Source organism: Athene cunicularia (assembly GCF_003259725.1).
Source record: "Athene cunicularia isolate RWA chromosome 9 unlocalized genomic scaffold, athCun1 chr9_part2, whole genome shotgun sequence".
Classification (NCBI taxonomy): domain Eukaryota; kingdom Metazoa; phylum Chordata; class Aves; order Strigiformes; family Strigidae; genus Athene; species Athene cunicularia.
In genome coordinates, this window is record NW_020799111.1 from 3532390 (window position 1) to 3548684 (window position 16295).

General features: G+C 36.3%; 1 protein-coding gene across 3 annotated transcripts in view; it reads left to right on the forward strand.

Moving 5' to 3' along the window:
* Positions 1-500: 500 nt before the first annotated feature.
* UGGT1 (UDP-glucose glycoprotein glucosyltransferase 1) overlaps positions 501-16295 on the forward strand; it is a 45992-nt gene continuing 30197 nt past the window's right edge. For all 3 annotated transcript variants that reach the window (XM_026855445.1, XM_026855446.1, XM_026855447.1), the window contains exons 1-14: positions 501-655; positions 1066-1201; positions 3013-3095; positions 3650-3780; positions 4654-4766; positions 5921-6095; positions 7384-7480; positions 9214-9292; positions 9490-9590; positions 10450-10549; positions 11636-11696; positions 14776-14867; positions 15534-15684; positions 15959-16078. In XM_026855445.1, coding sequence (XP_026711246.1) covers positions 1077-1201; positions 3013-3095; positions 3650-3780; positions 4654-4766; positions 5921-6095; positions 7384-7480; positions 9214-9292; positions 9490-9590; positions 10450-10549; positions 11636-11696; positions 14776-14867; positions 15534-15684; positions 15959-16078 — 1428 coding nt within the window. In that variant the 5' untranslated portion in view covers positions 501-655; positions 1066-1076. The remainder of the gene's footprint in view (positions 656-1065; positions 1202-3012; positions 3096-3649; positions 3781-4653; positions 4767-5920; positions 6096-7383; positions 7481-9213; positions 9293-9489; positions 9591-10449; positions 10550-11635; positions 11697-14775; positions 14868-15533; positions 15685-15958; positions 16079-16295) is intronic.

The window sequence follows — 16295 nt, forward strand, 5'->3', positions numbered from 1 at the left end:
TGTATACACACAGAGGTAGAGCTATAGCTACAGGTACAGAAGACATATGCAAAGACTATGTTTTACATTGAGATCATCATGAAAAAGAGACACAGGTTAGATCCTGACAGGTTGCTGGGTGTAATATACCTGGAATCTGAGTGGGCTGTTTTTTCAGTAGCAGGGGTGAAATGGAAAATGAGTTATCCAGAAAAATAAGGATTAAGAAGTGAGAGAGTGCCTGGATGTATATTGGGTGTGGAGTAAATATACTCTAGTCGGAGAGGGGGGGAAAAAGCTTGAACTTTTGGAGACTGTAATGGAAAGCTAACAGGAGAATTCGGGTCTTCCACAAGCTTAAAAGTTGTGGACAAGGAAATTCCACTCTGCTTTGTTATGGTGTGTAGGTCAGAGAACATATAGGTATGAAAGTAGCCATGAAGGGCATAAAGAAATGACATCATTTCTGTGGGATTTTTGGCTCATTTCTCACAGTAGGTTGTATCATTTGAGTCTGTCTTCATGATTTCATTCATTTTTCAGCTTCTAAAGTTGGTGGTACTTAGTGCATCCAGGAAATGCTTGTTTCTTCATTCCCCAGAGAAGTCCGCAGTACCCAGCAGAACCTGAAGGGCTGACTAGGAAACCTTAACCTTGCCTGGCTCTTCTGGCACTGGTTAGTATGCCAGCTGGTGGATCTGTGCAAACACAAAATGTGATTGTACTTCCTGTAACATGAACAGTGGTTTGGTTTTCCACCTAGTTTGAAATATGCACTGTTTGTAGCACCTCTTCTTAAGGCATGTCGTGTATGATGTGGGTGTCCCAGAACAGAAGCAAGTTTATTGGAAAACATAGAGGAAGCTGGAGTTGATTTAGGTTTAACTGCAGCTCAGGAGTCAGATCTTAAAGTCCTTGTCCCTTTTCATGTTTTCATAGTATTTTGATTTTGTAAGCCCAAGTGAGAGTATGATTATCTCACTGATGTACTGCATTAAATGGGCCACTGAATCACAAAATGTGTGAGATTCTGTATTTATAAAAAGAGATGATGCAAAACTAACTTTATCTCTTCATCTTGTTTAGGCTTCTATAAAATGGGAATACTTATTGCAGTTCTTGGAATCTGGTTCAGCTCTTCACTTGTAAAAGGAGATTCTAAGGCTGTGACAACATCTCTAACTACGAAGTGGTCTTCAACTCCTTTATTACTTGAAACAAGGTAAGTGCACTGTGATTTTGTCATTGACAAATGAGAGTATGTTTAGAGGATAAAGTAACGTGTTCTCTTCGTTTGTGGTGCTGTGGATTCTGGTCATTGCTAGCTCATTGCCAGCAATAACAGTTGAATGTGATCATTACTGCGTTTCGGGAGGTGGGCTGAATATTTTCAAGTAGATAGTTTTTTGCATGGTAAATTCTTTCATTGTGCATTAGAACAAACATTAATAACAATTAATAGTATTTTTTGCCTTATGAAGTTTTACTCAAAGCACTCAATAGAGAGGTTTAGCATGGTCTTGTCATCACATCAGTGATGGCAGCAGGTTTTGATATATGTTGCTCATGTACGTTTAGCTCAGTTAAGCTTGAGTTTATTTTTGTTCATGTGGGTTGTGCATTGATTATCTTAGGTCAGCTGCTTTGTTAAGAGTTGTGCAAGTCAGCCTGGGGAGATTTCTTTTATGGTAGTAAAGATTTATTTTTTTTTAAAGACACAATTTAAAAAGCAAAAAGAAAGCAAAATGCTGTCTTTTCACTCCCAGTCTACTTAGCACTTTACAAGTCACCATCGTTTCATTTTGCAGTATTCTAATTTGGAAATGTCTATGCAAAAAAAAAAAAGGGACTTCTAGCTTTTTGTGTGTGTGTTTAATTTTGTATCTCTTAATGGTGTTGCCACATACAGAATTCTGCCTGCGTTATTGCAAACTGGTTCACATAAAAATAGTTGAGCATCGATGGGTTTCATTCAGATGGCATGGCTTTGGGTGGTAGGATAAGTGTGTCCTAGGTGAAGTTATTTTTCTGTCACCTTCTCTATAGAAGCTGAGGTTTGAAGACTGAAAATCCTTGAACAGTTAAATGCAAAGCTCAGGTGTTAATGCCAGGATTTAAATACCCAGAAATGCAAGATACTTGCTGGGGAAAAACTCACAGTAAGAGACTGTGAAATAGTAAGCAAATCATTAAAATAATGTGCCAAAGACATGATATATAACCTAACCATGATATTCAAAGACTTTGGGTAAGTAGGATTGTTTTTCTGGGGTAAATTGCAGAACAATACAGCACTGCAGTGTATAATCATTCCCGCTGTTCCATTTTCTTAGGCCAGCACTGCAATTCATTACCCAATTGTTCAAGAATTACTTACCACCGTAGGTCAGAACAGGTTGAAATGAACACACAAGCTATTGTGGCAGGTAGTGGGCTCGGATCTTGTGCTGTAGCACCCTTTAGCATGTGAGGCATGTTGCAAGTTTAAACATGATAAAGTATTTGTTGTTAGCAACGTTTAGATAATTATTTTACTCATGTTGTATACCTACCTAATAATATGCTTAATGTATGGTTAATTACAACAGCATCATGATTTGAAACTGTGACTTACTTTGCTCATCTAAAAACAAACAAACAAAAACCTCCACCAGAGCTAGTAGTTCCAAAAAATTACAGTTTGTTACAGCAAAGTAAACAAAAATTAATGTCTCTCATAAAAGATACCTAGCAAAGAAATGCCTTAGGGAAGAGAGCTCCCAGGATGCACACTGCTGTCTGCCAGTGGTCTCTGAGAGATTAGTAAGTGCTTTACAAGCTTCTTTCGTGTACTGTGTGTTTCTCCTGGCCTGCAACTATTACTTGTTGGAGTTTGGTTTTTAGCTTTCCTGGACTACTTTTTCTAGTAACATGGTTTTCTGATATAGGTAAACATATGGTGGGAGCTAACTTTCTGTAGGCTTTACAAAGTATTAGAGTTGTCACTTGAGAGAAAATTCATAGATCTTAGTTAACTTTTCTCTTCTTACTCAGTGAATTTTTATCAGAAGAAGGTCAAGAAAAATTCTGGAATTTCGTTGAAGCCAGTCAAAATATTAAGACATCTGAACAGGATGGTAAGTTTTCATAACCTTTTTCTTTTTGATGACTGGTAGGTGATATGGTTGAAAAATAAACTAAAATGTTTCATCTGCCATTGTGTTAGTATTGTAAAAGTCAAATGAGGACTGATTTCAGTAATGTCTTTACTGCAAAGTGCTCAGGGCTTTTGGGTATCCATTTCACAAAACTGTAGTGGGTGAGCCTGAAACATGTTTTACTTGCCAGTTTCTGTTTCAACATGAAGTATAAAATATAATAAATTATTTTTCTCTCTGTTTCTGTTTCTCAACGGAAATTAAATGGGAGCTCTTAACTGTTTGCCACCTCCCAAAGCCTATGCTTGCACCCTCAGGCGTGTATTTAAGTTTACTCTCATGGATCTCTATTGAAGTTCACTCTCGTCCATCTGTAGAACTGGCTTTAATAAAAAGTGAGGAGTAATGGTCATGTGCATATTTACAGTTAATGCCACGGGCTTCTGTTAGTATAAATCACAATTAAGATGAAAAGCCTTTCTTCAATGAGAGCATGGTATAGAAATATAACTGTTTGTTCTTTGACTTTGCAGGTAGCGATTATTCTTCTTACCATGAAATGCTGAAAGTAGCCTGCCAGACTCTGTCACCTTTGCAGCAGAATTTGTTAAAATTTTCCTTGTCTTTACGCTCTTACTCTGCAACAGTTCAAGCTTTTCAGCAGGTTAGTACAGGAAATCCTCAAACAATTTGTAGAACGATACCTAAGGCCCAGGAAGGAGCGAACTGTATAAGGAGACATTTGAGAGTATAAAAAATCCTGAACTGATTAAACGCTCCATACAGCTGAGCTGAAGTTAGTTAATTAGTATGTTAAATATACTAATTTAATTGAGTGCCAAATTTGAGTCCATCTGTCTAGAGCAGACTAAAGAATTTGGATTTTGACATGTCTGCATATCTTTGATGCCCACTGCACTAATAATTGTGTGAAGATTTTTACGAGGAAAATCCCTATAGGTCCTCTGTTGGTACCTGTGCTGCTGCTACTGTTCCTGTTTTCCAGTTGTACTTATGTGAAGATAGTGATCCATGAATATATAGCTCTAATGATTAGAACCAATGAATGGAAGTTCATTGTATTCTCTGTTCTTTTTCAAACTCGATGTATCATATAGTTCATTGCAGATTGTCTCACATTATTATGTGCTTTACTTAAGTAATACTAGAAGATCTTCCTTTTTCATCTGGAGTAATTTTATCATTTGATGATTAACAAATGTAGAGGTTTCTGATGCGCAATGCAAAAAAACCCTCAACCTAAAACCTTACAATTGCAAGCCTCATGTTTTTTTGCCTGGAACTAATATTACAGTTAATAGTAATAGACTGGAAAAATATTTAATAAGTTAAGACTTAACTCTCAAATTTGCAATTTTTACCTTGCATTTAAATTATGTAATAAGTAAGGAGGAAATACTAGTTTAGAATTCAGGAAATCGAAGAAGACCGATTGCTATACAGCTACACTGTTACCATTTTCACTTGTTCTAACGGCAAACATTCAACCTACTTTATTACAAATATTTTAATACAGATAGCAGCAGATGAACCTCCACCGAAGGGCTGTACCCTGTTTTTTGCTGTGCATGGGGAGAAGACGTGTGAATTTGACTCTCTTGGAAACCTTTTACAGGCAGCTTCAGAAAGGTATTTACTTCATTTCCTGTCACTGGATTAGCTCTTAAAATTTAACCTAGTTAGACTTACTGCTGGAAAGAGATTGTAATAAACCAGTGGTTTCTACATTCTTCAGTGTTGATTTATACTGTCCATTGCTTGCACAGAAGTGGCAGTCTCTTATTAAGCTGGACTGCAATGATTGTTTTCTTATCCGTTGTTCTCTGATATTCTGCTAGGAGGAAGAATGTGCATAGGAAAAGTTGGAAACAAATTGTTGAGGGATGGTAGGAATTTTCAGGAGTATGTAAAGCCTTTAGTATGTAGGGAGAATAGAAAGCGCTGGGCTGTGTATTAAAATGATAGTTAATATAAGAGAGATTGTTTCATGAATGGCTCAAAGCATGCACAGTATTTTTTCCCTATATAATTTTCTCAGCATTAACAAAGAAAATTTACCACAATATATATATATATATATCAAATTCGGATTTCTTTACAAGAACAGAACTTGATTGTAACTTTTAGCAACATAAAGAAACTATATAATACCTCTTTAGAAAAAGAAACCTAAACCCTTACATTTCAGTTTGTCTTCATAGTAATCTTGGTAGGTCTGGTTTCTGTAAGCATAAAGGGGTTTTTGTCAATGTGCAGACATATGGCATCTGCAGCTCACACATTATTCCTCTGACTCACTGGGAGTATTTTAAATATTTTGTTGTATTTTAAACAAAATTTGAAAACAGAAGTTGAGAATAGTCTTCTCATTCACTTTCTTGTTTGTATACTAAGTCAGTGACAGGGTTCAATTGAACTTGAGTTCCTGGACCCTTTTTTCTGTTAGCCTTTTACTTTTTTTTTATACAGAATTTATGAATCACCATTGTGAGGAAAAAAAAAAGGTAATTGGAAATTTAAGGGAAGTGGCTAATTTTTAAACTAAGGTTCATATTAGATTCAAAATAGACCTAACTACTTGTTTGATTTTCATACGCCCATTTTTAACAAAGCTTTATCAACATGCATCAAGTGCCGCTGACCTTGATAATGTTCAGGAATAGCTTGACATATGCATTCAGTGAAGACAGGAACAGTGATTAACTGTGAGAAAAAGAAATTTTTGCTTTGAGCAAGGAAATGCTATGAATCACAGTGTGATAATCTTCAATGTTTACTCTTAGGCCAAAGCCATTTTTATTCAAAGGGGACCACAAATACCCAGTGTCAAACCCTGAAAGTCCTGTCGTCATACTTTATGCTGAGATTGGCTCAGAGGAGTTCTACAGATATCATAAGAGGCTTGTTTTAAAGGCTGAGGCAGGAGAAATCACTTATGTCCTCAGACACTATATTGCTGTAAGTATATTTGTGTGTTGTGCATTGTAACAAAGGTATTTGACATAGAAAGAGTAACTGGTCTGGGTTTTAAAAAAGAAAACTCGCCTAAGTTGGTTCCCTTTAAATTGACATTTGCATAATGTGTTGCTGCTTGATATTTATCTGGAATACTCAAAGTTTATTTTTTATTGCATGCAGCCGAGGAATACTGGATATTTTAAATTTGATTGTTTAAATAAGAGAATCATTTGATTTTAGAAATGCAGAGTTAAACATCTCAGATTAATTACAGACTCTAATCTCAAAAAATGTTGCTCTACCTATATTACATTATAGGAACCAGATAGTCAGGCCACTTAATTACTTAATATGAAAATCAGGGATTAGCCTTATGGTACCATTTTCAAATGAAAGGCATTGTTTCTGTAGCAATTTTATTACAGAACCACTTACCAGTCCTTGTGCAATTAGTCCTTGTTTCCATGTCCCTCCACTAAATTGCCTATAGCCACTGGATTAGTGTTTAACTCTACATTTCAGAAGCTGCAAGAAATTTGAGTTGTTTGACTTTTTTCTTGAATATTATTTAATGTTGCTAAAACCTGCAGTGTAGCAGCTAGTAGCGAGACCTGAGTGCAAAAAAAAAAAAGCTGGTTCACTTCTAGTGACATTTGCACTTTTAATAAAATAAAGTAACTCACTGCATACACCACTTTTCTTTTTTAAAGTAATTTGTTTATCAGTGTTGGGAGGAATACTTACATTCAAAATTAAGTGTATTGCACAGCAGATCTCAATACAGTTGTGTGACTCCGGTATATTTCAGAATACTAACAAGCAGTCATGCTTGTTGCCTATTAAAATCAGAACTAATTATGTTTGTCTCAAGTCACAGATTTATTAATTTTTTGTAATTCTCTGTTGTAACTCTTCAGTTTCATTTTTGAACTTGATAGCTGAAGTTCCTTTCCCTCCTCTATCTGATTTGATGTGAGTCATGATACACGGAATCCTGAGAACTTTGTTTTGTGTTCCTCTTTCCTTTATGGTTTTTGGTATTTTTTTGGTTCATAGTTATCTTTGCTTGCTGAACTTCAAAAAATGTTGAAATACAGTAGGAAATATAATTATTACAGTACATTGCTGCAGAATCACTCATTGTGTTTGTTTCCCAGTTACACATTACTAGTTAAGATATGTGAAATGTGTACCAGCCTGAGATTTCTTAGCTTTGGGAAATGGCAGCTTTTAATCTGTGCATGCAAAGAAAGAGTGGCAATATTGTACTGCTTGCTTTTCCTTACAGACTCCCAGTAAAGAAAAAGTCTACCTCTCTGGCTATGGTGTGGAGCTGGCTATTAAAAGTACAGAATATAAGGCCAAGGATGATACACAGGTGAAAGGTGAATTATTATTTTGAGTATTTTCCTGTGAACATTTTAATTTTGCAAAGATAATTTGATATTTCTTTTGATATGAATGTTTGAATTGCAGATATTCTTCTTTCTTCAGGTCTGAAATCACTTCTCTTCCACTCTGTTTTGGGATTGTGTTCTTTACAAAGCATACCTTTGCCATGGCACTTGTCTTCTGTCTTTGTGAAATGCTGAGCACAGTGGAGTCATGACTCTGGACTAGATCTTCATAGTGGCACTACTAATGCAACTAACTTTTTACCAGATAACCAGACTCTCTGCAGATGTAAAGCAATTCCTCTACCTTTACTTGCCTTAGTTTATCTATCATCAGAGCAGAATGTGTTTACTGTTCTTGTTTTTTCAGAAAACAGAACTTAGAATTCTGCATGGGTTTTTGCTTTTGCTTTCTTTATAGCACTGATCTTTGTTTTCCAAACTCTCATGCACCTGTTAGAGTAATCTGTGTGTATACTTCTTATTTACATGTGCACCCATACATGTAAATCCCAGAATTTCTGCTTTTATCTTGGATTTAAGTAATTAAGTTGTTGGGTTGGGTTTTTTTTGGGGGGAGGGGGTGTTAGTTTGTTGTTTTTTTTTTTTTTAGTTAGAGATAACGGTTGTGGAGAACAGAACTCAGATTTTGAATTGGGCTCTTCAGGATTTTGCAGTTTTATCAGTTTCTAAATACAGATCTAAACTCTCAGAATATTTTGCCCCCATCTAGAGCATAGACACATAAAACCTTTGGGCTTTATTTGTAAAAATATTTAAGAGAACCTAACATACAGGAGGAGGTGATCCAACTTAAGATTGTTATTACTGTGTGCTAATTTCCATTGTTACCAAAAACTCATGCAAAAGCTCTGATATTGTTTGTAGAATAGGACATTAAAGACCTTCAGGTGGGGAAAAAAAAAAGTAAATCTGAGGAAGATTTGTTATTTGTAAACTTGCAAAGTTTTATACTGATCAGTAATCTAAATACAGTAATCTGAAATGTTTTACAAAATAGACAAACTGTACTTGTATTGCTACGAGCTGCAAATAGCTCAGTAGATAGTAAGCTGCCCATTAGAGGTATATGGTTCTCATCCAGCTCCTGTCTGATTCTGTGAATGTTCTGACTGTGCAGTCTTTTATTCATGCCTGTGCTGTTTTGGCTTGTCCAGGAGCAAACACTCATCTAAAAGGTCAGGACCTTTAGTTAGACTTAAGCATAAAACATCTAGATTGGAGCTGGCATGTGTCCAGCTGGCTGGGGGATCGTGGGAGTCTTTTGCACAGATTTCTTCTTGATGCTTAAGCACAGAACTGGATTTTACTAGGATACTATTTTTTTATCATGTATTTTGGGGATAAAATCAGGGTAGGGTTCACAATTGAAGTTCAGCACTTACTCTACAAAGCGGTCACATCCTGAAAGCTTCCACATCCCAGTGAATTCCTCTTCAATGCCTAGGCCTCTGAGATTTCCACTTGTCTTAAGCTTTTCCTTCTCAATAATTCAACCGGGTTTTATGGTTTTATTTCAGCTGTTACTGAGTTCATTTATAAAGGTAACGTCTCTTGGATACAGGTTTAAAAGTAAGCCTGAAACTTGCCCTTTTTTTCTTGTTATTGATTACTGCATTGTAGTTTTGTGAAACTAATCAAAATGAGTGTGAGAACTGTTTCTGAATAGCTTGGTAATAGTGTTCGTTTCTGTGTGTTTATAGGCACAGATGTGAATGCTACAGTAATAGATGAAAGTGACCCTATTGATGAAGTGCAGGGATTTCTGTTTGGAAAACTAAGGTAAAACTCAGTTGTAAGTTGTTTGTCATATAAAAAAAACTTGATGCAGAGATGTTGATCTTTTGCTTTGTTATTATTTTTTTAACTGCCTGAGTTATCCGTGTGTGTTAGTAGCATACTTTTTCATAGGATTTGAATTAGCAGCCGACTTGCTTGTAGGAAACCACAGAAATTGTTTTACCCTCATACTCTTTTAGGCAGTTGTATCCTGACTTGACAGAAGAGCTGAAAGAGCTTAGAAAACACCTCGTGGAAAGTACCAATGAAATGGCACCTTTAAAAGTATGGCAGTTGCAAGGTAATCTGTATGAAGACTTTTCAGTATTGTACTGCAAAAACTTGATGTAAACATATCTTCTTGTGTTCTACACAGATGGTGTTGCTAGTGGCTGTGTACGGTTGAGAGAGTTTGACTATGAATTCCTGCATTGGAAAATACTGGATTTTTCTAAAGCACCTTTGTAGAGTCCTGTTGCAATAGCTTTTAGAAAGACTCTTTTCACAGGACTTCTGAAACGAGGTTTGCTTTCTATATTGTGAAGTACAGTAAGACACTTGCTCTTCAGCTGACTACTTTTATGATCTGCTAAATGCAGAAAAGCAAAGGAAATGTAAAGTTTCTTTCCATGGTTACATTCTTGGCGTGGAAGGATGAGATTTCTCAAGACCAGAGTAAAACCTTATTTCAAAAGCATCTGCATGCAACTCTGGCCTGTTTCCCTGGAAATCATCTGTAGAGGCCTCTGGAAAGGCTTTTCATCCTCTGAAAAAGAGTAATTTGAAATGCTGAACATATGTTATAGCCATAGAGAATCTACCTATATCCAACAGATGGCTGTTCATATTTCTAGCTTGTGAAACAAGTACTGAAACCCCTTCTGAAGGGCAGGTCCTCCCACCTCAGCCAGTGGTCTGGACTCATTGAAGTGACCTGCAAACAGGATACACTGCTTCATTTTGAAAGGGTTACTTACTTCAAGGCAATAAGTAGAAGTTGAATACAGGAAGATATTTTTTTTAAATATCTAAATGTGCAGACGGAAAATGAATTTTCATAGGTTGCAAATAAGCAAAAAAGTTGAAATCTAAAGTTCAGATGACTCCCCATTGGCTTGTTTTCAGTTTAGATTTCTTGACTTCTGTTTTCTCCCTTCTAGATTTAAGTTTTCAAACTGCTGCTCGCATTCTGACTGCTCCCCCTGTGGATGCTTTGATGGTCATGAAAGATCTCAGTCAGAACTTCCCTACAAAGGCCAGGTAACTTTAATGATGAGTTCTAGGAAGTTTTCTTACAATCATTTTTCTGAGCAGAACCTGAGACAAGGCAGCATTGGCAGGGTTGATGCCTGAGTTCCCATTTAGCTGGAGCAAATACTGGGGAATGTTTATGCAGAGAAGTTCTTCAGTCTGTGGTTACAAAATGAATCTCAGGGTTTCTTTCTCAGATGGCAGTTGATGTGAACTGGTAGAAAATCTGACAGAACTACCTGTGCTATTTTGTTGTGAAATGCTTCTGAACTTTTTGCATCAAGTCCTCAAGAATTTATTGGATAGGTTTTCTGTTTGGTGGCTTTAAGGTTTATCTGTTCACTGGATCCCACTCTTCTTCTGGGATCCACTTTGCCAGGCAATCTCATGTCAGAGACTGATGAGCAATTCCACTGGTTTTTGCACTTTGTGAATGATCATATTCAACTTAATTGCAAGAAATTAAGTAATAATCTGGCCTGCTTAGCCAGTCTAGAAATATGTTGATAAATCCATGACCTGAGTTATGAAGATGGTGTTGTAGGAGCTCCTCCTTTTCGAGTGGGTGAAGATACACCCAAGAGTAAAAAGAAATTGAATTCTGGTCTTCTTTCCCACTAACTGATGTTAAGATTGTGCTAGCTACAGTTTCTTAAAGTGGACATTGCACTCACTGAGTTTTCAGTCAGGTCTATGAGCTGTACTTGCCCATTCTGTGATGACGCAGTTACTAGAGCCAATGTAAGGAAAGGAATGGGAACCCACAATGAGGAGTGAAATCCCCCTGGTTTTGCTGCTAGTCTCCACCTCTAACCTTTCTGGCAGCACCCACTTTACTATGCTTAATGTTAAATTAAATACTGCGAGTTGGCATGTGGTTAACATTTTTATGTTCTGATGAATGATATAAGAAAAAGTAGTGCATCCTACTGTTTAATGTGCCACAAAGTGCAAGTGCTTCTGATAGCAGCTCTATATACTAGGAGACTAAATATATTTATATAAAAGGTACAAAAAGTAGGGTAAGTAGGTATTTAATCTATCCATTAGATAAACAGAAAGATGATTCACAGCATAATGTTTTTATTTCTGTAGGGCCATAACAAAAACAGTTGTTTCATCGGAACTAAGAGCAGAAATTGAAGAGAACCAAAAGGTAATGCTTCCAGAAAGTAACATAGTGTTTTTCCACTTCTGTTTTAATATAAATTCAAGCTTTGAAAATAATGATTCTATTTATTATTTTTGCTCAAAATAATGACCTGGTATTTTCACACACAACTTTATTGTAGTATGCATCTGCGAAGTAAAGAAGTGGTGGATTTCAAACATGGATTAGGAACGTAATTTAGCTTGTTTGCTCAAATATGAAAATATTGGTCCTAAATTCTTTGAGTGAGATCACGGTGCTGGGGAATGGTGATATGGGATTTTGTTCACAGAGCTGCCCCTACAGTGGTTGTTCACAGTACTCAGGCGTTGTGATAGTTGTTTGGCAAGCACCTGTTAATATATGTGGAAGTGACCTGTTGGGTGTCTAAACCCAGAATCTGGTAACTACCAGATGTTTATTTATCTTTATACAATTAACTTTAAATACAATTAAAGTACTATGTTCTCAACCCTGGGGAAAATGTTTATCTACACAAAAGATACAACATAGGTGTTAGAATTTCCATGCACGCTGTCTTAATCTGATCCAAAGGACGGATTGTGTCAAAAAGGAAGCAGTAGAAATTTTGATGTCTATGTCACATCAGTCTTTACTTAGTTTCTGAGTTACACATTTGTAGTGATGACTTGCCAGCTCAGGTTGTATAGAGATGCTTCTTGTAAGGACTGTGCCTGCCGCGTAGTCTTTCAGTCTCTAACCTAGATCTTACTTGAGTGGTATAGCAGATGTGTAAAGTCTGCATGTCATAGCATTACTTGTTCTGGGTAATGGTTAAAAAGAAGCTGATTTCACCGATTTTAGGTTTTAATTTCATTCTGAACTTTTCAAAAGCAACTAGATATTAAAAATGTGCGTGCTTTTTAGCGAAAGTTATTAGAGTCAAAATGTAATTATATTTTTAGATTATTTTAAAATGTCTGAGCTGGATGGAATATAGCTTGTTAGAAGGCTATTGTTTTAAAAGCATATTTATGTAAGAAGATGCTTAAATTTTAAGGATGGAGAAGAAATTTAGTCCTCATTACCTAATTTGAGATGGTATTTAGATACTGGAATTCATCAGTGTTTATAAGGGTGTCACAGAATAAACTCAAAACCTTCAGCCATGGCTTAGAGTGATTCATACTATGTGGAGGAAATGGTTCCAGTGTTGGTGCTTTTCAGAGTGAAACTAGTGAAGGAATAAAATTTAACAGCTATCCAAGTAAGTCTATGTGTGCTTTGAATCATAAAACCACCCAGGTTATGAGGGACCTCTGGAGTTCAGAGGTTCTGGTGTTTGCAGAAAAATGTTTCAACAGTTCTGCTGTGTACTTGGCATTAGCAAGGTGCTGAAAAAAACAGTAGCCACTTGGGAATTTTGTAGAGGCTCTTGTACAGAATTTTGTACAGCTGAAATAACCTGGTAGTGTAGTCTGGATGGAGTGCAAAATGAAAGTTTAAGATGGTGATAAAAACAAAGCCAAACAACAGCTTTTGCTGTCTGATCTATGTTGATCTATTCTTACATTTCAGTCTCAGTTGGTATTAATAGGAAAAATAAAAAGTATGTTAAGTACACACTTATGTCTTTGTTTAAAATCTAATCAACAATATTTGGCTAGTCTGGTAATAAATGCAAAGTTACCTGACATCTACTTACAAGTCCCCTGAGATTCCTGTTCTGAAAGAGAAATCCCTTGTTGTTCAATAGCGATAAAATCAGGAAAGAAGGGAATGCGGTTTGACACTGTCGTCCGGTGTGGTTCTGGAAGGGACAAAGTATAGAATGTAAGTGCAAGCTAAAGCTACCTGGTGGCTTTTCTGTTATGTGTTAGATCAGACTGGTCCACAGGTAAACCCATGATTTTGTGGATTCATTTTTATTCAAAGTTTGTCTAGGCTACTAGATCCAGATCTGGCTAGAGCTAACCCTGCCCTTTAAAGCTATTCTTTGCATGACTGTCTGTTGGTATTATTTGATAGTGAAGTTCACTGCTATTAATAAGTTTTTGTTTACTATGTAATTATCCACAAAAAAGATACAATTTAACACTGCATGTACTCAGCTCTTCTCTGGGAGCTTTTTTAATTTAGTAAAATATATAAATTCTTCCTGATTAGATGCTGCTTTCCTGTTCTTGGTACTTCATATGGTACTTTGCTATTCCTCTGTTTGCTTTGCTCACATTCTTCATGATATTAGTGTTTTTAAATGTCAAATACTATGCAGCTTCTTCAGTGTTCATCATGCCTCTTAATAGAATTTTCTAACTGGTACCACAAAACTAGAGGTACTGGGAGAAAGCAGTGTCATTTTTTAAGTTTTTAAACAGAATTTTTCATGCTAGAGTTAGGAAATTCACTGCAGGAGGACTGGGTTTTATTCATCTCTCCCAGTTCAAAATTGTTCTCTGTGATGGTGCCTCACTTCAGGGGCAAGTATCTGTTCCAGTGGGTACTGCTTAGAGGTACTTGGAGGAAAAATATTGATAAGACTTCCCGTTTTGTGCTGCCTGATTTTGGGGAGATCAGACTACAGTGGCAGCTCATCTACATTTCATTGATGACATAGCCACTAGGTCAGGGCTTTTTTAAGATTGGTACCTTACACACAGTAGCTATAGTAGTGGTTACAATTCTACTAGTGAGTGCCACACAGTATCTAGCAGTTTAAGTATGTTCTGCCCAAAACTGTGTATTGAAGAGCTAACACAGGTACTGGATGCTGTTTGTCCATCTACTTTGTGGGCTGTCAGCTAAAAGAAAAACTAAATTACTTCTCTCAAGCATTTTTAATTATTTAATCTGAGAATATTTAAAAAGTCTACTCAGGGACTTACCAATGCACTACTGAATCATGTACGAAGAAACAAATGGAAGTCTGGTTTATGCCCTAGATAGCTTCTGTTGTTTTTTTCCTCTGGTATGGATGTGCACACAAAGCCAGCAGACTGTAGTTGAGAGGTAATGCAGTGCAATTTGTAATGCAATAAGGGAGATAAAATCTACAATTTGACACATTAAACTCTAGTATGTTTTTCTGTGCAGAGCATTCTTCTAATGGTCTACTTTCTTTCAGTATTTCAAAGGAACATTAGGATTGCAACCAGGAGATTCTGCTGTGTTCATCAACGGACTACTTATTGACTTAGACACTCAGGACATATTTAGGTAGGAATATTTTATTTTTCAGAATGTATCTTGTTTAGGAGTTTACCTCCTGCTTATGGATGACAGTCAGGCAGTTTTGAGTCTTCTTCACAAAGTCTATAGTTAGACTGGGTTTAATTTAACAATTAAAAAAACCCTGGAAAAAGCAAATCATGGTTCCTTCTCTTATGCAAGTACATTTCTAACAAAAAAGCTGATCTAAAAACTTGAATACCCTTGAAGATTGGAATGGTAAGTCACTGTTTGTACTAGGTTTTTGATGTGTGCTGTGACTAGCAAGATTTTGGTCTCCAAGACTGACAACATACAGGCTTTATTCTGAAGATAAAAAGACTGATCCTCAAAGGATAAACCACTGTAATTTTTTCATCTGAAAACCACCCTATATCTTTGTTAAGATTTGTTTCAATAATGTGAAATAGAAATTACTTATGTATATCATGCTTTAGTTAATTTAATGTAGTTTTTCCTAGAAATACAATATAATTGAATAAGTTTAAATTATCTCAGGTTTCTTAGGACAGTTAGAAATCAGTGATGAATAAGAAGTAATGCACAGACATGGCAGACTTGTTTATACCTTTCATCTGTTAACCCTTAGGATAAGAGCAGGTTATTTGCTGTGTCTTTAAAATTCAACAATATTTTTTTTCTTTTTCCTTCCAGCTTGATTGATGTGCTACGCAATGAAGCCCGCGTTATGGAAGGCCTGCACAGCTTAGGAATTGAGGGTCTATCTTTGCACAATGTTCTGAAGTTGAACATCCAGCCATCAGATTCTGACTATGCTGTGGACATCAGAAGCCCTGCTATTTCAGTGCGTATGTTTTTATAAAAAAATTATCTTATTTGCCATTGGGCAATGCATTCTTCAGCTGTCAGGGGAACTTTTGTTCTTATCTCACAATCAGCTCAGAAACTGCAGTGAAGGAAAAAAGGAAAGTAAGGTTATAAATATAATTAGCTCTTTTTAAAAAGCTTAACTTTTTATTCATACAGCTCTCTATAGTGTCTGATTTTAAAAATATTTTACAGTCTCAGACTTGAGCAGGAGGACTGTCAATCATTTAAATGGCTTTATTTTTTCTTAGTGGATCAACAATCTTGAAGTTGACAGTCGTTATAATTCCTGGCCTTCCAATGTGCAAGAACTGCTGCGTCCCACATTTCCAGGCGTGATCAGACAAATTAGAAAAAACTTCCATAATTTTGTAAGTACCAATCGGACTAGAAATGAAATGTTCATTCCACAGCTTTTGCAATTTACCTACATATATGCTGGATTCTCTGTCACTTAAATATCTTGAGATGGGATGCTTTTCTAAAAGGTTTTGTTCTACTCGTCCTAGTGAACTATGGCTGAGAATCAGAGATTATTCAGCGTGATTCTCTGGTATCTATTAGATGGACTTGACATCTATTAGATAG